The 22,128-nt window shown below is 35.0% G+C and overlaps 1 protein-coding gene across 8 annotated transcripts in view; it reads right to left on the bottom strand.

Annotated features, from left to right (window-relative positions):
- The window catches only part of LOC137238116 (protein transport protein Sec24D-like), a 58,693-nt gene extending 37,070 nt beyond the window's left edge, over positions 1-21,623 (bottom strand). For 2 of the 8 annotated variants that reach the window (XM_067762745.1, XM_067762744.1), the window contains exons 1-7: positions 20,848-21,623; positions 20,374-20,786; positions 20,083-20,309; positions 19,793-20,022; positions 19,396-19,735; positions 18,846-19,342; positions 18,638-18,788 (exon numbers count right to left, since the gene is read on the bottom strand). In XM_067762745.1, coding sequence (XP_067618846.1) covers positions 19,851-20,022; positions 20,083-20,228 — 318 coding nt within the window. In that variant the 5' untranslated portion in view covers positions 20,229-20,309; positions 20,374-20,786; positions 20,848-21,623 and the 3' untranslated portion in view covers positions 18,638-18,788; positions 18,846-19,342; positions 19,396-19,735; positions 19,793-19,850. Of the gene's footprint in view, positions 1-18,156; positions 18,789-18,845; positions 19,343-19,395; positions 19,736-19,792; positions 20,023-20,082; positions 20,310-20,373; positions 20,787-20,847 lie in introns of those variants that run through there. The other 6 variants (XR_010949111.1, XR_010949107.1, XR_010949108.1 and 3 more) reach the window with 6 other exon arrangements.
- Between the last annotated feature and the right edge of the window lie 505 nt (positions 21,624-22,128).

Below are 22,128 nucleotides of genomic sequence, written 5' to 3'. Positions count from 1 at the left end.
AGAACTACAACGAATTAACCAATTTTGTCTGTTTGTATGATTTTTTAATAATCGGGGATTGCCCATATTGCTTTTTTTTTTTTAAATGTATGAAAACATTTATTTGAAGCAATTTTTTAATTTTATAATTTATTTAATAATTTGGGAAAAATTTAAACAACGTGACATCAGGACGGACAAGGCGACAGCTGTTTCGATTATACCTTGTAAATCTCTTCAAAGCCTTTTCTCCCGGGAGTGGGAGTCGAACTCGCACCCCTACGATAGTTGAAATGGTTGTAAACGCATTCAGCTACGTCATGCCTGTTGTGAAGTCTTTCCCAATTGCCTTCTTTATGCATATTTTAATCTTTTACACATTGCATACTTCGTATGCAATTATGTGTTAAAGCTATGCTTGGTACGGCGGTTTTCAAAGAAACTTTGGTTTTTGTTGCTGTTTTCGTTCTATTTATAGAACTACAACGAATTAACCAATTTTGTCTGTTTGTATGATTTTTTAATAATCGGGGATTGCCCATATTGCTTTTTTTTTTTTTAAATGTATGAAAACATTTATTTGAAGCAATTTTTTAATTTTATAATTTATTTAATAATTTGGGAAAAATTTAAACAACGTGACATCAGGACGGACAAGGCGACAGCTGTTTCGATTATACCTTGTAAATCTCTTCAAAGCCTTTTCTCCCGGGAGTGGGAGTCGAACTCGCACCCCTACGATAGTTGAAATGGTTGTAAACGCATTCAGCTACGTCATGCCTGTTGTGAAGTCTTTCCCAATTGCCTTCTTTATGCATATTTTAATCTTTTACACATTGCATACTTCGTATGCAATTATGTGTTAAAGCTATGCTTGGTACGGCGGTTTTCAAAGAAACTTTGGTTTTTGTTGCTGTTTTCGTTCTATTTATAGAACTACAACGAATTAACCAATTTTGTCTGTTTGTATGATTTTTTAATAATCGGGGATTGCCCATATTGCTTTTTTTTTTTTTTAAATGTATGAAAACATTTATTTGAAGCAATTTTTTAATTTTATAATTTATTTAATAATTTGGGAAAAATTTAAACAACGTGACATCAGGACGGACAAGGCGACAGCTGTTTCGATTATACCTTGTAAATCTCTTCAAAGCCTTTTCTCCCGGGAGTCGGAGTCGAACTCGCACCCCTACGATAGTTGAAATGGTTGTAAACGCATTCAGCTACGTCATGCCTGTTGTGAAGTCTTTCCCAATTGCCTTCTTTATGCATATTTTAATCTTTTACACATTGCATACTTCGTATGCAATTATGTGTTAAAGCTATGCTTGGTACGGCGGTTTTCAAAGAGCAAGCATAGCTTTAACACATAATTGCATACGAAGTATGCAATGTGTAAAAGATTAAAATATGCATAAAGAAGGCAATTGGGAAAGACTTCACAACAGGCATGACGTAGCTGAATGCGTTTACAACCATTTCAACTATCGTAGGGGTGCGAGTTCGACTCCCACTCCCGGGAGAAAAGGCTTTGAAGAGATTTACAAGGTATAATCGAAACAGCTGTCGCCTTGTCCGTCCTGATGTCACGTTGTTTAAATTTTTCCCAAATTATTAAATTAAAAAATGATGTTTTTCATTATCTTATTAATTTCGCGTGAGTGAAAATTCGTAAAAACTTGAACAAAATGTTACTAACTTTGGAAAAATCCTGTTCGTGCAAACAAAACTTTTGCAACAAGAGGGCGCAATTTTGCATTTCGCTTGGAGGAGAAGTTGCAAAATTGTACCCGTAAATAGGTGCCCCGGTATCTCATAATTTTTTGCACAGTAAACTCCAAAAAGGGTTTTTCGTTTTGTATTGATAACTGAAAAACTAGTTTTTTGTTGTTTTCCCATTTTGAGTGTTTTTTCGATTTTGTGGTTTTCTTATTTTGATATTTTTTTTAAACAAGTGGCATTATCGTCATAAGTACAAAGTAGAGAGCGCAGTGGGCGTAAATTTCTCTTTGAAATTTGCTCAAGTATTGACTGTTGATCGCTGTTGAAATGACCAGTGAGATCAGTTGTGTTAACAGAAATATCAGTTAGATTGATTAGGAATCAGTCAATTTTACAGAATTTTGTTAACTTAAGAGCGAAAATTTCTCTTCTGTTGAAATGACTAAACAAATATGTTCGCTTGACAAATAACTCTGTCGAATTAACCATAATTCGATCAATTTCACCGAATCTCCGTTAGGCCAAGAACAACAGAACCGATTTGTGGATTTTACTAGCACCATTTCTTTCAGTGAAGCTTTTTCTCAACTAGAAAGAATTTTTTGTAAACGGGGCCGCCCCTCGGCAGTGTTTTGGGAAAGATTTCTGCCGTGAAAAGGTTCTCAGTTAAAATACAACCACCTTGCAATTGCCTCCTCCAAGGTAAATCAAGACAAATATTTATTTTTTATTTATCATTTGGCTGGACGCTACTTTATGCATTACCCTGCAAAAATTGTTGGATTACATGTTCCATTTTCTTCATGTTGGAGTACTCTAACAATACTCCTTTGCAATGCGTTTGCGGACCACCATCAGCCGATCATTGCTCGTTTTTTAACGACCGTGATCACAACACGATGACGATCGAACAGAGTTGCCAAAAGTAAAATATTGAATACAAATAACTGATAATAAAATTTTACTTTGGCAACTCTGATAAAATGCAACAGCGCACTGGTTTTATGTATACATACTATAGTATAGAGAAATATTAGCTTCTTTATTCACGCAAATGCTAAATAACATAAGAATATTCGTAGTATAAAATATAAAAGTTGTATTGCCCCTCTTCATTTACTTTCATTTTAAATTAAATTCACTCCGATAATTCTTTCCGACACAATTCCTCTTTAATACTTTGGCACTTGATCCTCTGTGGGTGCTCCATGGAGTACTACAGTGAAAGTACTTTGGAAAGTACTCTCACGTATGTACTCTATGGAATACTCACAAACAAAGCGAGAGTGGGATCACCTACTCCTCTCCTAGGAAATCGCAATGTTAATTGGAGCACATTTTTTGTATGAATACAGATTAGTTTTGGAGCAGTCCTATACTCCCAGAGGTACTCCTTTACATTATTTATAGAGTACTCGCGTTTTTTGAAGGGTTGTTGTAACTAGAGCACGTATAACTATGGACTGACTCGACTTACCACACTTATCTGACGGATGAAGGCTAATTCAATCAAAACACAAACAACAAACAGCTAACACGAGCTTCAGTTTTTCTTGTCTATCGAAATTATTTTTAGTTTTTATTTTTTGAAGCAATGTATTTAATTATATCCTCGCCAAGTTAACAAAAACAAAACACATAAAGTATACTTACATAAATAAAAACTGCATACCACGGAACATTCATTACGTAAACTTTACTTAAATAAAAGTATGTATTGCATTAATCACTGACCTTACCTCGTTTCTAATTTTGATATATTTATCCGTCCTCGTACCTTTCCTTTTAACACTGATGCCAATATTTTTTACATAAAGAAATTTCATAAATTGAAAAATATAATACAAATTTCACACAGAGTGTTAATGAAATAATTAGTTCAGTTTTCTACGTTAAAGCGCTTATTGAACTAAATCTAAACTCCTACAAATTAATTATTTTATTATTCATTTATTGAATACCTAATGGAGTCAAAAGTCTGTTCAGGCTTATTTTCAATAACTTATATAAACAAAATATTTGTTAAGGCTGCTGTGCTATGTTCGTGTGTGAAGCAAGTGGCCCTGCGGGAAAAGGAAGCATTAATTGTTCAATTAAAAATAAAATTTTATTCCATTCATCTTCTGTGTGAATTTTGTAAAACAGTAAATAAAATATAATAAAATAAAAACTACAGATTTGTATATATGACTTAGGTGCACGAAGAAAACAAAAACGGTCAGGAAATACACTAAGAGCAAAAGTGTTTAGATATCAATTTATTTCGTTGTATTTCTATGAAAACCTGTTTGGTTAACTAATGGCCTTATTCTGAACTTTACCGGCTAATTTGTAACCGGAGTATTCTGTAAAAGAAAATCGTTACCAGGGCGTATATGTAACTACTATTCTGTTCCATATAAGCGAAAATGCGCAATTGAAAATAAAATGAAAATATGAATGAAATTTTTTGTAAACAAATTCCGATACAAAAGAATACACATTTACGGTCATATTCTGAGAGTAATGAATACAATTGCCTGCGGCAAGCTTGTCAAAAGTAAAAAAGTGCTAATATAGTTTCTATATCCTTCTAAACGAATATGCAAGCAATATTTATAACACTTTGCTATTTACAAAAATATTTACAAAAAGCATGCAATATTTACTGAATACGTGTTTGCAAGAAATTGTCGAATATATCGTAACCATTAGGGTGGGTGGTAACATCTTGTTGCTGCTACGTATTTAATAAGATAGTTTATGGATTCCTATTCATGGTACACATTTATAAGAATTTGCAAACTATACTTGCACTTTCTTAAAAAATTTGCTTTACATTTTTATTTTGTTTCAATTTCGAGGCTATCTTTTTGCATTGTTACCAGTTACGCTCAGAATAATGCCGTTAATATGTTTTTCCAACAAATAATTATAAAACACATGCCATTTTTCGTCGTTCTAAAACGCTACTATGCTCAAATTTGCTCGCATTTTATTTACCGATTATAAAAATATTCTTACCCCACCGGAATGAGGACGTAGGTTTCAGTTTTACAGGAATATAAAGGACACTTCAGTCGCTAAACATTAAATCTGATTGATCCTCTTAGTTTACTTGATAACAGGATCATAGGGGAAAATTAATTGCCAAGACAACAAGAGGAAAGGGTTAAGAGAAAGTGAAAATGCAATATAAGAAAAACACCAATGTTGGGAGTAAATGAACGCTTCAGAAAATGTTGTATGGAAAAATGTTTTAAAAGAGCAGGATCATTTTTATGATCAAATATAAGTTATGGCTGAAATATGAATCAATTTTTTGGTTTAACTATGGCATACGGCCGCCGTAGGGTGGTGGTAGCGTGCTCCGCCTACCATACTGAAGATCGGGTTCCAGTCCCGGGCAAAGCCACATCAAATATTTTCCAAAAGTTTAATTAGAAAATAGCTTTTTAGATAACATTCACGAATTTATCCAGAAAACAATCCATATGGTCCATAAAAGTGTCTCAAAGTGGATCTAAAATTATCATGCTACTAATCAATTTTCCACAATTGCAAAATAATTTAAAATTTACTATTCTCAGAGGGTGTGTGGACCCACTATTTTTCAAAAGAACAAGGCCAGACTCGTTAAAATCCGTCTAGTTTGAGTTACAAAGCTGATTTAAATGTAACATCAAAAATTTAAAAACACGTTTTTTCAATCAGAAGAAAAGTTTTCTAGGCGGGATCGCTCCTTGCAGTGGTTTAGCAAGCACTCCGAGTGTATTTCTGTCAAGAGAAGCTTCTCAGTGAAAACTCATCTGCCTTGCAGTTGCCGTTTTGAGTCAGCGTAAAGCATGTAGGTCCCGTCCCGCCAATTTGTAGGAAATATTAAAAAGAAGCACTACGCAAATTGGAAGAGAAGCTTGGCGTAAAATATCTTCGGACCTATCTATCTGCGACCCAATTTTCATTCAGAATCAGCGATGCCAGAAAAAAAATCTTAAACTTCTCACAGCTTAATCAAATACCCCATAAAAATTCCAAAAATTTAACGTAATTATTTCATGTTCCAATCATTCATATATTTCTTTTATTTTAGGTACTTTTCTCCTTATAATCTTATACAAGAACCTTAAGAATACACTTTTTCGACATTTTTGTGAAGTAAAAATAACTTTATGTTGTTATGCTGGCTCGAGATCAGGTTTTCACAATAAAACGAAAAAGTTGTTTTTGGATACAAATATATTTCGGTTACTCTACGGTAACCGTCTTCAGGGTTGAAATTTTTATTTCACGTCCTCCCTGTGTGGCGTGGAGTTTGATACTGCTGAGTTTGATCAAACTCCACACCACACAGGGAGGGCGTGAAATAAAATTTTCAACCCTGAAGACGATTACCGTAGAGTAACCGAAATATATTGGTATCCAAAAAACAACTTTTTCCTTTTATTGTGAAAACCTGACCTCGAGCCAGCATAACAACATAATAAAGTTAGAAATTTAAAGGTCGCTAAATAAATTCTTTCAAACATTTTTTTTTTAAATGAGTATACAAATTTTCGGTTTTTTCTTTTTTTTTTCTTTTTTGTTATTCTTTAGTTTGTTTCGCTTTTTTTTATATAACATCAGCTACAATTGGAACTGGGCCCGTATTCCGTGTTGCGATCCATGACTGAAAACCATTTTCAATGAAGCGATAACTATGCAACTGTCTAAATATTTCTAAAAATTATAATACGTTATGGAAATAACAAGCACTATTTGTCGCTGGTTCACATATGCAATTAATCCGATCCAACATTTCAGAGCTATTGTGATTTAAAAATGAGTTTCGATCACGGATCGTAACACGTAATACGGGCCCTGTATATGAATAGAGAAATAAACCTCAGACAGGGTAATTTAGCACAATCTGGCATCACTGTTTTGAACTTAGAATTACAAAATTTTCACTAATTATTGCAGACATTTTTTACATGTATTACATTTATATTTGCAAATATTGTAAAATAACATTTTGTAATCACTTTTACTCTTCAGTGTAGATATATGCACATGCAAATGTGTGTATGTATGTGTAAAATTGTAAATTTGATAATTGTAAATTGACTTCATACAATCATCCATTTGTTCATACCCTGCAGAACTGTACCGTAATTTTATTTTACAACAAACTAAATTACAGTATTATTTGCTTGATTTTTTTGGAAAAACTAATTTTGCTACGACTTTTAAAACAAGTAATAGCTGGTGTTTTTAGTTGAATGAAGTGAATTTGATTTGGAGGTACTTCGTGTTAAAAAATTTTACTTTTAGTTAGTTTTTGAACCATCGACACATATTTCCTGTAGGGTATTTACACACATACGCCTTCATACATAAACTTAAAATCAAACATATTTTACTAAATATATTTACTACTTAACTAACGGTAAGCAAAAGAAACATAGTGAAATCAAAAAATGAAATAAGTATATGTACTAAAAAAATTATTATAAATTAAATATGAATGCATTTTTGTAGTTTTGCACAAAAGAAATAAACAATCACCGCAAGTTGAATAAAGCAAAAAAACCAAAAAAAAAACAAAAACAATTGAAAATAAAATCGGAAAAGTCAAGATAATTATTGCACTGATAAAAATAGAAAAAATGAACATTGCAAAACAAAAGCACTGATCACCACTAATAAATTTAACCATTAAATAGATATTTATATGTATGTAAGCTGGTTGTAGTTGCACTAAAAATATTATATCAGTATGTAAGCTGAAACTGTAAATAAGTGCATAAAAATTTCACTAAATACATACAAAAAAACTACATATACATTAGAGCGGGTCAAATTGTATGGCGAAAAAAACTTTAGATGCACATCCAGTTTCTGAATCTATGGGTCATATTGAGTAATATTGTCCATGGGACCATGCTTGTGCACCTGAGGTTTTTTTTTCGCCATACAATTTGACCCGCTCTAATATACATATAGATATAATATATGTAGATGTTTACGTGTAAAACTAAAAAACTTGAAATGCGTGAATTTAATATTTAAAATTTGAAATTTGTATATAGTTAAAAATAAAAAAATACGAAAATTAAAAAGTATAATTAAAATACTTAAATTAAGTCGATAAATATGATTGTCCAAGTGCATAAGCAACAAAATGAAGAAATTTGTATTTAGCTAAGCTAAGTGCATGAATACTAAGAATTTGTAGATGGGAAAGTTTAAATATAAATTAAAAATATATACATTTAAAAGAAAAACAAAAAAAAAACCCATGCATAAGGTAGTGTACGTACGTGAAGTATGCAAGGTGTGTCCGCAGGATAGTTTCGATTACTTAAAAAAAAAATAGCATCAGTGTCAAGCTGGTGATAGTTTAGCCATCGATGGTTTGCTCACTTATTTGCCGCTTTAACGGTTCACTCTTCGTTTTTCTAACTGGCGTCATATTTGTGAAATTTCTTCCGCTGGTTGGCCATAATTTCCGTCGAATGTAGAACATGGTAAATTTTACCTTCATTTCGGTCGGCAAGAGTTCTCACGTATCACCTAAGGATGTCAGACCATCAATCTCTGTTCATTTATTTTAAAAACGTTGGATCGCCTTATTAATCAGTATATACGCGACATTATTCCTTCGGAGTTACTATTGGCTTCGCAACATGTCATCGTAAGGGCAAGGCAACGAAAACCGCATTCCACAATACAGCAGAAAGAATATACACTGGGTACCATTGTAGACATCGAATAGGCGATTACCAATACAACGGTACGGTCGCCAGAATGTGAATTATTTCTCCCTTTACCACTGTTTGTGCTCATAAACGATTTTCTGGTAGAGTTAGAAGCAAGTGGCAGCTGAGAGGTTGTCAACACAGATGACCTGCCAATCTTTGTCGGAGGTTAATTCCGGGACAGCTTCATGACGTGTGCTTTCTCATCTCAGGCATGACAGTATTGTTACCAACTTTGACTTAAAGCAGACCAACTAGTTGCCCCCCTATGCAAGTTTTCCCTTAGTTATTCCGTCGAGAGGATTGGGGGACGGTCTAAAACTGTAGATTGGTTAACCTGTTGAAGGATTAGTATACGTTGGACAGAGTGTTTTCTGTTAGCAGCGGGATGTAAGTCCGCAAGTTATATTTGCTGATCACTGTACCATTCGCCTGAGCACTACTGCGGTGTGATGGACAATTTTCTGGGAGTCTCCGATCTCGCTTCCGATTAAAATTAAGGCGCGATAACTTCCGAAACTATTTTAGACCGTGCTTCTCTTCGAATTATCATCCTGATTCTCTTTTAATTTTTGCTACAAATTGGGGAGACGGGACCTACATATTTTACGGCGACTCCGAACGGCATCTGCAAGCAGATGAGTTTTCATTGAGAAGCTTTTCTAGGTAGAAATACACTGGGAGTACTTGCCAAATCACTTTCGAGAGGCGAACCCGCTTAGAAATACTTTCTTCTCGTGTTAAAAACTTGTTTCTAAAATTGTGATGTTGCTTTGTCTGGGGCGTGCACCCATGATTTTAGGTGTGGTAGGCGGAGCACGCTACCAGCACACCACAGCGGCCGCCTCGCTTGCGGTTTGCGACAAACTATCTTTAAATTAAGATCATATAGGTCCCAGACCATAGCAGTATCCCGATCAACTGTTACGCAGATTAGTTGTTGCGCTTGCATACAACTGAACCTGATGTAGATGGCTGTGTGGTTTCGAAATTCTCCTGCCTACCTTTGTTTTGATTCTGTATAGATGGGCCGTAAGTCAAGTAAGTAAACGATGGGCGGACACTTTATCTTACATGGTAACGAGATCCTTCTGGCCGAAATTAGATAGCAAGCGTGCCGCCGCAATTGATGACTCAGCAAGGCTCACTGCCCAATGTTGGTCCTTGCGGGGTTATGGGGTAAAATCATCGAGTCACTATACCCTTGACTGTGCAGGTTCTGCTAGAACTAGTATTTCGGTATCGATGTTAATTACCCAAAACCTTCGAGGAGTATCTCTATAGCTACAAAAAGAAGAAGTAGAACTCTTCATATTTTTTGGGACTACTTTGTTTGCCGCATTCAGAACTCTACCGTCCTCTTCTTCCTAATTTAATTACTTTTTTATAAAAGCTTGCTACAGACAGGACACTTTGCGAAACGCATAAGATAGCTGTGGTCTCTTTGTGTTTTAATTTCTGAGAATATTTCGAGCCCCATAGAAGGCGATCGCTAAAGCATTGTCAAGGTTCTTGACGCATCGACCTTCTGTGTCATCGAAACATGAATTTCATTACTTCAACCTGCTTTCAGACGTACACATATATATAACTACATAAATACGTACATGAGCATTTAGATTAAGTCGGCATAAAATGACTAAACTGATAAAAAAATGCAACCCGGTATAAATGAAAAATACGGAATTAAGAATGCAACAAAAATAATATTTAGCTCTAACAGCAAAGAAAAAACTAAAAAGGGACACAAAATAGAATTATAAAATCGCTAACGAGTAAGCATAATTTATAAGAAGTATTTAGTTATAAATATATGTAGTATATTAAATAAAATAAAAACAAGTCAATAAAAATTTCATGAAAACAACATTTGGATAATTTATTTTTTCTTTTATAAATAAATCTAAATATACACAGTAAATATCAGTCAGTTTACCCTACAAGAACGCTCACTATCATTTAAGCCAACAGCTGTGTTTTTATACTCAGCGTGCTTTGCACAGAGTATATTAACTTTGATTGGATAACGGTTGGTTGTACAGATTTTAAAGGAATCGAGATAGATATAGACCTCCATATATCAAAATCATCACAAACGAAAAAAAATTTGGTTGAGTCATGTCCGTCCGTCCGTCCATCCGTCTGTCTGTTAACACGATAACTTGAGTAAATATTGAGATATCTTCACCAAATTTGGTACACTAGCTTATCTGGACCCTGAATAGGTTGGTATTGAAAATGAGCGAAATCGGATGATGACCACGCCCACTTTTATATATATAACATTTTGGAAAACACAAAAAACCTGATTTTTTAGTAAATAATACAGCAAGAATGTTGAAATTTGACGTGTGGACTAATATTGAGATTCTTGATACAAATTTGAAAAAAAAAATTTTAAAGGGGCGTGGCACCGCCCACTTTTGATAAAACCAATTTTTCAAATATTATTAATCATAAATCAAAAATTGTTAAACCTACTATAAGGAATGCTTTGAAGAAAAATTAACGAAATCGGTTAAGGACCACGCCCACTTTTATACAAAAGAACGTCGAATAAAATAAGCTATATCTTTGCAAAAAAAACTTTATATCAATGGTATTTCATTTCCCAAGTGGATTTATAATAATAAATAGCAAAAACTTCAAATTTAAAAAAATGGGCGTGGCACCACCCCTTTTATGACTAAGAAATTTTCTGTTTCGTGAGCCATAACTCGAAGAAAAATTAACATATCGTAATGAAATTGTGTACACATATTTTCCTTCTAGTAGCAAAAATATTTCTAGTAAAAATGGACGAGATCGGTTAAATACAGGGCAACTTAGATATAAAACAAGTTTAAAAGGGTCGTAGACTACAATAATAAGCTATAACTTAGCAAAAAATAGTTTTGAATCAATGATATTTCACTTATCAAGTTTTATTGTAAGAGGAAATTGGGCGATGCCACGTGTTATGTAGAAAAGTAATTTAGCTGAAATGCCGGCACGAATTTTGTAATTGAGATTTAAGTAACTTCCCGATAAGCTACAAGCATGAAACTTGGAATATAGTTCAGAACTCCATGACAATGCAATAATAAGAAAAATTAACTCCGATAGGTGCGCATGGATCGAAATATTTGAAAAAATCGTACATACATGAATAGAAACAACGTATGAAAAAAAATCGCCGCTAGGTAGCGCAAGGATTGAGATATTCAAAAAAATCGTATTTGTGGTCGGCTTTGGCTGATATTTGGGACACATAATACTGTGACGAATATTAGCAACACTAAGGGATAATATCATCTCTAAGCCGATGCTAAGCAGTGACTTGTATGCAGATAAACAAATCAATCATTATGTCTACACATATGTCCATATAAGCAGCGGGGAGAAACGCACAAACACATGCATATATCTGAGATACTCCCAAAAGTAGGCAATCATAAGTGGAAGTATCACTCACATATACACGCGCATATGGCTATGCGAGAAGCTATAATCATGCATCTGTAGTTAAAGCTGGTAAACAAGTAGTAAATTCTGGAAATAGAAACGCCTAGAAATATGCCAACGAGGAAACCTAAGAATATAAAAGCAGCTCCAGCTGAGGCACGACCAATCAGTTTGATTTAAGCACGCTATTGGTTGCGAAGTATAGGTGTTATTGTGAAGTACTCTAACAAAAACCATTTTGCATTATTGAATATTGGAGTTATTTATTCAACAGTTTAGCGATACGAACGTTAGTAGAAAGTTGCAAATAAGCGGAATTTCAGTAAATTCGCTACAATACATACATCAATAAAATGCGACCTATGATGTCGGATTTGTAACAAATATTATATACAGTCCGGTAGAAGTGACAGCAAAATATTTTGGAAATCGAGGAGGGACAAGCATACGTGGCGCAGAGTTGAGTAAAGTCTTTGGAAGGATTATGTATTGGGGACTTAGATTGTAACAAATTGTCAGGAAAGAGTCCTTGTAATAATGAGTCACTAAATGAACTAAATAGAATGAGAAATAATAGACAATTAAATAAATACTAAAAACTTGAAAATAAAATAATAAAAAAAAATTTTTAAGTTAAACTGTTTTATTGAAAACAATACTTACATGAAGTAATAATAATACTAAAGGCCAGAAAATAATTAGGTAGGTCCTATTGATAGTCATATATAAGATCAACTGAACCTGAATAAGGTTATGCTACGCCTCAAATTTTTAGAAATTTCACGCACCCAACGCTTTTATTTAATTGTCTGATCAACACCCTAGATTGATGAGGAGTGTGATGACTAGTACTTACCTAATTATTTTCTAGCTTTTAGTATTATTATTACTTCATGTAAGTATTGTTTTCAATAAAACCGTTTAACTTCAAATTTTTTTTTTAATAAATTTTTTTTCAAGTTTTTAGTCTTTATTTAATTGCCTATTATTTCTCATTCCATTTTTTATACATGTATATATGTACATAAGCACTTAAACTTTATATGGACCGCCAAGTGCATAAGCTTTATCTTATGAAATTGTTGCGCAAGGAAATTAGTACTGCTGAATTTCAGTATGCATTATACTCGGTTGCAACTGAAATGTGTCTCTCCGTTTTATGCCTAAAGTATTCTCCACTTCTATGACCGAAAAGTGTGTGTCCACGATTCATCGCAACCGAATGAGCTATATATTGCACACTATGTTAGACTCACCCAGGGTAATTTTTTATAAGTTTCGTAGCGCTCGGTTTTTCGTTAAAATTGTGACGAATATTCACATCACTAAGTGATACTAGCATCCCTAATTCGATACTAAGAAGCCACTTATATATACGTAACAAATCAATTATCATTTACACATGTAGATACAAGGCAGCAGAGAAATACTCACCATCAGCCGAAGTAGTACTCACATATACACACGCATATGGAAATATACATGTATATAGCTGCTAAACAAGCATGAAGTTCACGAAATTACTAGACCTTAGGAGAAATGGGTGAACGACGAAACCGAGAGTATAAAAGCAGCACAAGCTGAGGCATGACTAAGCAGTTTGTTTTAAACACGCAATTAGTTGTGAACTAAGAGCTTTGTGAAGTACTCTCAACGTAGTCTAATAAAGACCATTTTGCATTATTGCATATTGGAGTTATTTATTCAACAGTTTAGCGATTGGAACGTTAGTAGAAGGTTGCAAATAAGTGGAATCCCCTTAAATTCATTACAATATTTTTCAGACACAAAATTTTTGACTTCCGTTTTCGGATAAAAATAAGCTATCCAACTATTTAAAATAATAATAATATATTATGGATAGAGATGGGTTTGTACCGGGTATTTAACATTTTTATAGGTAAATATCCGGAATATTCCTTTCTTGTATCTTTTTTGGATATTTAAAAATCTTTCGCATCGAGGCTGCTCGGAAATAAAATTCAGCAAATAAATTTATACGTCATTTGAAATTAAACATTTTTTTTATTTTAAACGAGCAACCCAACAACCATTTGGAGTCAACAATTAGTCTGAAAGTAGTCCAAATTTTGATCGCTTGCACTCATGAAAGTTATAGCAAAAATGAGATAGATGTGAGTAAACTAATGCCCCAATAGTTCCTATCAAGCTGATTTCCTCAATATATTGGGTAATTAAAGAAGATATTCTTGAGACAATTATGAACTCATTTAGGAGCTCATTGGACTCCAGAATTGTTAGCGCTTCGAGAATGTTTATACACATATTCACGCAGACAAAGCTACCCCTCAAAAATGCTCATGGCGCTCATAATTTAACAATCCGAAATGAGTCCAAAATAAGTGGGAAATCTAGGAATAAGAAAAATTTTCATATATTTAATATTTATATTTGTCAAAGTAAGTTTGGAACAATAATGATATTTTTTTACAATATTTTTTCATTTTAATAAAAAATTAATTACATTTGTACATTATTGTTACGCTCGCTTTTCCTATTCTGTACTGGCATCGACGTTTTTCTGCTCATGGACACTTCTCCACAGTCATCTACATCTCAAAAATGTAAGTATTTTGAACAAACTTTAACCGACCGCAAAACTGTCGCGCTTTTTCCTGCTGTGTCGAGCCCGATATGCCTCCAATAAGCCCTGACGATGGCGGCCACCGTGGTGTGATGGTAGCGTGCCTACCACACCGATTGCTCTGGGTTCACACCCCGGGCAAAACAACATCACAGCAACCCATATCTGAAATTCCGCACCTTTTTTTGTTTCCCTGCGTCGCTTTCCACGACAGCAACACCGGTAATTTTGACACTTCGTTCAGTGTCAAACGCATGTTCCACGCAAGTTCCACTGAGTTCCACAATAGTTTGACACTGACCGAAGTGTCAAACTGCAGTGTGTTATAAAGAGAAAGAAATTGTTTCCTTCTCATACATATCATACTTGTAGATCTGTACTATGGTCAGCTCCATGATTCAATCACAAGAGGTTTGCTCAACAGACAAATTTTTTGACAATTGCAGCCATTTTGCTCCCAAATCGAATTAACATCCATTAACTGTGTTGTTTCAGATGCTACTTTGGACTAGGTAGGCAATTGAAAAGTAAAGTCCTCTCTCGGCGAACGAAAATCATACTCTACAAGTCACTTATCGTACCCGTCCTGCTATATGGGGCAGAAGCATGGACCATGACAACAGCAGATGAAGCGGCTTTGGGAGTGTTCGAGAGAAAAGTTCTTCGAAAGATTTATGGACCTCTACGCGTTGGCGATGGCGAGTACCGAAGAAGATTTAATGATGAGCTGTACGAGCTATACGCAGACATCAACATAGTCCAGCGAATTAAAACGCAGCGGCTGCGCTGGCTAGGCCATGTTATGCGAATGAAAGATGATGCTCCGGCCAAGAAAGTGTTTCTATCGGAACCCGCCTATGGAAGCAGAGGTAGAGGGCGGCCCCCACTCCGTTGGAAGGACCAGGTGGAAAACGATTTAAACTCCCTTGGTGTGACCAATTGGCGCCGGTTGGCGGAGCGAAGGAGCGACTGGCGCGCCTTGTTGGACGGCCATAACCGTTTAGACGGTTAAGCGCCAATTAAGTAAGTAAGTAAGTAACTGTGTTGTTTCTTTGCAATTTTTCGAAAAATATTAGTAGCAGAAATAGGAAGCAATCAGTTTACAAATACCCGATAAGTACTAAACTGCATAATTCCTTAGAACATTTACAGCCTCATTCTGTTTGGCGAACGATACGAACACACGAACGATAATCGTTTTGGAGACGATATCGTCAAACAGAATGAGGCAGTTATTTTAATTTTATGATGAATTTATTAACTATGCCATGATCTATTAGTGTGGCTGAACATAGGTTTTATGATAAGTACGGACGCCAAGGAATCGTGCACTTTCGTAAACCTATGAACATACGAACCCTAAACCACTTCAAAATTCATCGATCAACGTCAAAAACTCGACTAGTAAATTGATTCACGTCAAAATGTCTTTAGTAAATAATGGAGATGCCATAACGAAATATTGGTACATTGAGAATGTTAACTCATTCGTATGTTCGGAACATTCGTCTCCATTTAAGAATTTGGGGAATCGGTTTATATTTTGAATATTATGTATATTCGTACCTCGTGAGGTAGTATCAAACGAACGTGTTCCGAATATTATAAATTAACGTTTTATCCGGAACACTTCCATGAATACTTAACTTAAAGGAGCTTGCCGACATTTCAGAATAAAAATGTAAATACTCCCTGTGTAGCAGGACCGCATAAATGCTGAACTCTTCTGTCAAAGTCAAGACCGGAATATAAAGTTCTAAGACAATAAGCCATTTTCTTTTACTTTTTTTTTTTTTTTCTCAGACCATGTCGGCTGCGTTTTCAATATCGTCTTATCTCAAAATATTTTTCAAAAACTTCCCATTTCATGATTTGTCACAAAAACGCCCTATATTAGAATTAGATGGAAGAACGCCTCAGAATGCTTTTCATTAACTCCCTATTATGTCAAAATGCATTGAACTTATGCTCATATAGGGAGTTTTTGAAACAAATTTTGATATAATGTATTTTTGAATAAAATTCTAAACCAATATAGCTCTTTATCAATTCACGAAATATTTAGTAGAAACTGAATTATTTCCTCCAAAACCTGTTGGCATTTACAAATTTATTATCACTACTAATATACTACTAAAGGTACTTTTCTACTACAATGTTCGCTAAAGGGAATTCAATTATTACCCGTTTTCCTTACTTCGTAAAAGCAACCCGTCCAGATTTCTCAATTTGGGAGTGTCAAAGCTCTGCCGTCATTGAAGAACAAACCTCTAGTAATTGAATCATGGGTCAGCTCTGTTTAGCAGCATGGTTCAAGGAGATGGCAAACTCAAAATGAAACCAACACATTGGCATGGTTCAACTATATACAGGTTGGCTCATCTGTAAAGCAACAAAATATGTCTGTTCAAATTGTCAAAATCTGTGTATTGGTGTTGGTGCGAATGGTATGGAATGGAAACATAAAACTTAGCAGTTTTTGTATGTGTAAGTAAAATGTTGCCAATGTGTTGGTTTCATTTTGAGTTTGCCATCTCCTTTTGACAATCCCTTCGACCATGCAATGACATAAATAAAATCAGCTGATGAGATGAGCCAACCTGTACATAATTGAACCATGCACATTGGCAACATTTTACTTACACATACAAAAACTGCTAAATTTTATGTTTCCATTCCATACCATTCGCACCAACGCCAATACACAGATTTTGACGATTTGAACAGACATATTTTGTTGCTTTACAGATGAGCCAACCTGTATATAGTTGAACCATGGTTTAGCAGGGTGTTTTTCCAAACGAATAAAAGGAAAAATTTATGTGAGTGTATTATGATGTCAAAAATTTTGTTAATGTGTTGGAGTTTCAGTCAGCTCTGTCTAGCATGGTAGCCTTTTGTAGCAATATAGGACCCTGCAAAAACGCTCCACGTCATTTTACTAGTCATTTTACGGTCATTGTGACTTTCTGCAGCGGTTATATTCATAGTCACGTTTGCATGGGCGTGATGAACTTTTGTGACCAAATTTTCCGTTTCGTTCCTATTAATGTGATCGTGCATTCCGCTCCCACTTATAGGATGTGAGCATAGCACTGTGCTGCTCACACACGTCACAATGCTCGTCAAATGGCGGTTATTTTTCCGTCATTTCACTCTACATTTTCGAGTCATTTGACAATCAATTTTACTGCGGTTTTACCATTTATATAACCGCCATATAACGAGAATTTTACCTGCAGATTTACTTTACCTGGAGCAGCCATATGAATAAAATATGAACCAAAAAAATTTAATTTTCAATATTTATTATTTTCAATATTATTATATATGTACATGAACTTGGAACTTATATTAATCCAGTTCATATAAAACAGAAGAACTTTAATAATAAATAAACTCGCTTAATTGGTTTTTGTTTTCCAATTGAAATCTCTTCTAAGCGATCAAAAAATAATTTTAAGCTTCAGAAAAACTCCAATTATTTAAATAATCTACAACTTAAAGCTTAGTAGAAATTCAGATCAAGAATATTCAAAGGTGTCGTGGATCCGATTGCTGTCGTAATTGAAGAACTTAAAAATGTACGACTATCTCGGGAACGATTTATGTGGCCACATTAAACCTTCAGGCCATCCCTCCCTATCCACCCCCCCCCCCCCAGATCCTTGTCTGTTAGTGAAACAGGATTCGCCGCGGATAAGTGAGGTTGACAATTGGGTTTGGAGAAGCTATATATTGCGCTGGCAACCTGAAGGGTTGCGCTACACAGCCCCTTGAATCTGGTATTTTAGTCGCCTCTTACGACAGGCATACCTACCGCAGATAAATTCTGACCCCTAACCCGCTGGGGGTATTTGGACACAATCTTTTCATTATATTACTTAACAATTTAAAGGCTTCATTCTGTATTGCGAACGATAGCTCAGACGAACGATTCGCCTCCAAACGATATCGTCTAGCAATGGTATTCTCTATCATTTTCGTTCGGTCTTTACCTTTCTAACTAACAGGAAGGCAAAAGTAATTGTCAAGTGATAAGTTGCCATTGTTTAACATAGTGCAAATACACTAGCGATTCGTCTCTGATCCGCATCGAAAGTTCGTTTCGTAATAGAGAATGAGGCCCTAAGATTAGACATTTTTTTCAATTTGTATTTTGACTTACCAGCAACAACAGAATCATGTTTAATTTTACGCCGCACAAGCAATTTAGCATCATGTAACGAAGCTCAGTTTCTTCCAAAAATTGTTCAACACTGCCACGTAAAATCAATGTACTTGTTTTAGCATTAACGCAACCTTTAAATAATTATAAACTATAAAAATGAAATTAATGTCAAACCTTGGAAAATGTTGAAACGTTCACCACCAACCTGACGTTCTTCAAAGTAATCACATTGACCCAAAACACTTGAATTAGTATCATTAGCTGTAGTCATAACAGCACCACCACAAGCTTTCATTCTACGTTTCCAATCTTCTTCTGGTACATGAACAGCACAGAACATATCACGATCTGCAAAATACTGTGTATCAACATCACCAATTGGCAATTTAGAAAACACAACATTGGCGCCTTACTTAGCTAGTTTATTCTACAGAATACGCCATTCAGCATCAACAATTTTCTGATACTCTTGGACATTAGAGGACATTGCTGTGGCAGATCATTTTTCCAATAACACTTTGTTGCTCCTTTGATTGGCGCTTCGACATGTACAGCCATGTCATATTTTTGCATGCATAATTGTAATGCTTTACGTATAGCTTTAATGATGATACGTGCATGCACGCCTTCCTCAACATCTGGCTTAACTTGTTTTAAGATTTCACATGCTTAAAATACTACTGAAGTGGTGCCATCGCCGACCTGATAAGAGAAACATTTTTATTCTACACATTCTAATATAACAAAAAACTTACCTCAGCATTTTGAGATTTGGCGATGTCTACTAGAGTTTTACGGCTGGATTCACAATATCCAATGGTTTCATAATGGTTTCCCCATCATTTGAAATTGTGGCCTTACCACTGGAATCAACAATATGCTTGTCAATACTAAGTGAACCCAATGTAGTGCGTGCAGTGCCACAATTGAATGCGAGGCATTGATGTTGGATATGAGTAGAAGTTTACCATGGGAGCTATCGGTACCCAAGCATTTTTTACACAAATACTCATGTAACCAATACAAGTTCAAGACATTCATATTTATTGACACGCTGTCCGGTATGGCCCAAATGTTGGAAATATGTAGTTGGCACTGTTGAGAAAAAATATGGATCAATGAACACAAGTAAAAGTGAAAGATTTTTTTTACCATCTCTTGTTACTTTACACATTAGACATTGGAAACGACGACCAGCATCTACAAGTTGCTATTGAGCCTTGGAACGATTGCATCTAATTGCACCCAATTCACCAAAATTTACAATGGGTGGCTCATATTCACCCTCAACCGTGCGTGCCATTGGTGAGACGGTAATTGTAATGGACAAAGCTGTTGTTTTTAATAAATCAGCTGTTGCAGGTATGCAATACAAAGACGACCTGCAAAGAAGAAAGATCAAGGTAATTGCCAAGCAAAACATTAATTTCGATTATCGATACCTAACGTAACTTGGCGAGGAGTTACCCTGATCTTCTACCACATATTTTGTGGTCTCAAATGGTGGTAATAAACTCTGTTCATTAGTAATAAAAACACCACCAGCGCTATTTTGATTTTCAATGATAACGCTTATCGGATTTGGCATCTGATCGGGATCTAAACGGCGTTGGGCTTGATCATACTGTTGCGGCTGTTGATATTTACTAGTAACAGGTGCAGGTGGTTGCTAAAGAAAATAACACAAAAATAATCATCAGCAAATTTGTAAATTATTAGTTGTATTAACATACATTATAACCAGGACGTCCGGACGTGTCCGGGTATTGGAGGTTGACCGGGCTTGGGTGGTTGACTGAGCATTGGCGTCTGTCCAGGTTGTGTTGGTGGCATCATAAAAGCCATCAATAACAAGTGCCAAGAATATATCCGCGGCATACCTGCCGACCAAAATGATTCAGGGGGTTGTGATTGCCAACCTCACCTACCCGTGGCGAATCCTGTACCTAACAATTTGGTGTAATTTGGCAAAATGCAAAAGCTTTTCATCCTTCTCCCATGACCATTCTGTCTTCTTTATGCTAGGATCAAGCCATTCGTACCAGCGTGCCTTACATTGCTTGGCAGATTTGCGGTGCAGCAGTTATGCAATACGTGACCACTGGTTTTTGCCATATTTCATTACAGCTGCTTTGAGGATTTCATCCTGAAAGTTATCAATTTAGTTAATAAACGGCCAAGAGTAACCAGTCGCGTCAAATGCTTACCTCAGTGTTTCTCCACACACCATCTTTTATCATAATTCGCGGCATGGTGCTACATAATTGTGATGTCTTTCGATGAGCACAAAAATCAAATAAAAAATTGTTGTCGAAATAAACAGCAAAAATCATTGTATATTAAAGACTTTGGGAAAATTTTAGAATAGCACCCCCGAGTTCGGGGTAAAACTTGGTATCAAATGAAAGAGGGAGTTCTCCCGATCACAAATATATATATTTTAAAGTGCGCAAACTTATAATTTAAAAGTTATTTGTTGTTAAAGTTTGCAAATTTAACAAATTTCTATAGAACTTTAAATTACAATTTACACATCTTTCAAAACCTTAATCCACATACATATTTATATAAATTGGCAACGATAAACTTAAATTGCATTTTAGTATATTTCACATTTAATTTTTGCATTGTTTTCACTTATTATAAATGTTTTTATTAAATCAATCGCGCTTTTGCAGCAACATGCACATATATATATACATATATTTTATTGATGACATTACAAAGCTGTGCTGCCACATATATATACGTATACACATATAAAATTTGTATAGAAATTTGCAAACTTTAACACCAAATAACTTTTAAATTATAAGTTTGCGCACTTTAAAATATATATATATGTGATCTGGAGAACTCCCTCTTAATTTTAAATCTTTCCGGAGATATTCCATTTAAAACTCTCAAAATTGAAAAAATTTTCGACCACCAAATGTTTTGCTGTCTCTGCTGAATTAGAAATGGCGGATTTTTTTGCACGCAAAAATTACGTATTTTGCTATCCCTATAAAAATAATAGGTGCGAGAGAGCACGATACATTGTGGGAAAGCTAAATTTGTCAACATGCTATTTCATTTGGAGAATTTTTCATTCCAAATCGTCACCCCTGTCAAAATTTCGTGTGTCTGTGTGCGTTTTTGGTCACACGATTTTTGCAGGGGAGTATTACATATAGGTGAAATGTCACTGTTCTAGTACATTTTGTTGACTAACCAATTTTTTGTGGTGAGAAATAAAAAATGTGCGGCAAATTTTTGGGCAATATTGTGAATTTTTACCTGAGTGAAAAAGAAACAGAAGTACCAAAATTGTGGCAACTGCCTAAAAAGGACCACAATTGAAGAAAAGGGACCAGCGGACCAAATGGGGTTGGAAGGAACCATTGTTGGTCCAAATGGACGAAAGTAGCAACCGTGGACGTAATGATGAGTTCCCTGCTAGACAGAGCTGACGGAAACTCCAACACATTAACAGAATTGTTGACATA

The sequence above is a fragment of the Eurosta solidaginis genome, chromosome 1, assembly GCF_040869045.1.
Source record: "Eurosta solidaginis isolate ZX-2024a chromosome 1, ASM4086904v1, whole genome shotgun sequence".
Classification (NCBI taxonomy): domain Eukaryota; kingdom Metazoa; phylum Arthropoda; class Insecta; order Diptera; family Tephritidae; genus Eurosta; species Eurosta solidaginis.
The sequence above is the reverse complement of the archived record's forward strand: the minus strand, read 5'-3'. Positions and strand labels throughout refer to the sequence as shown.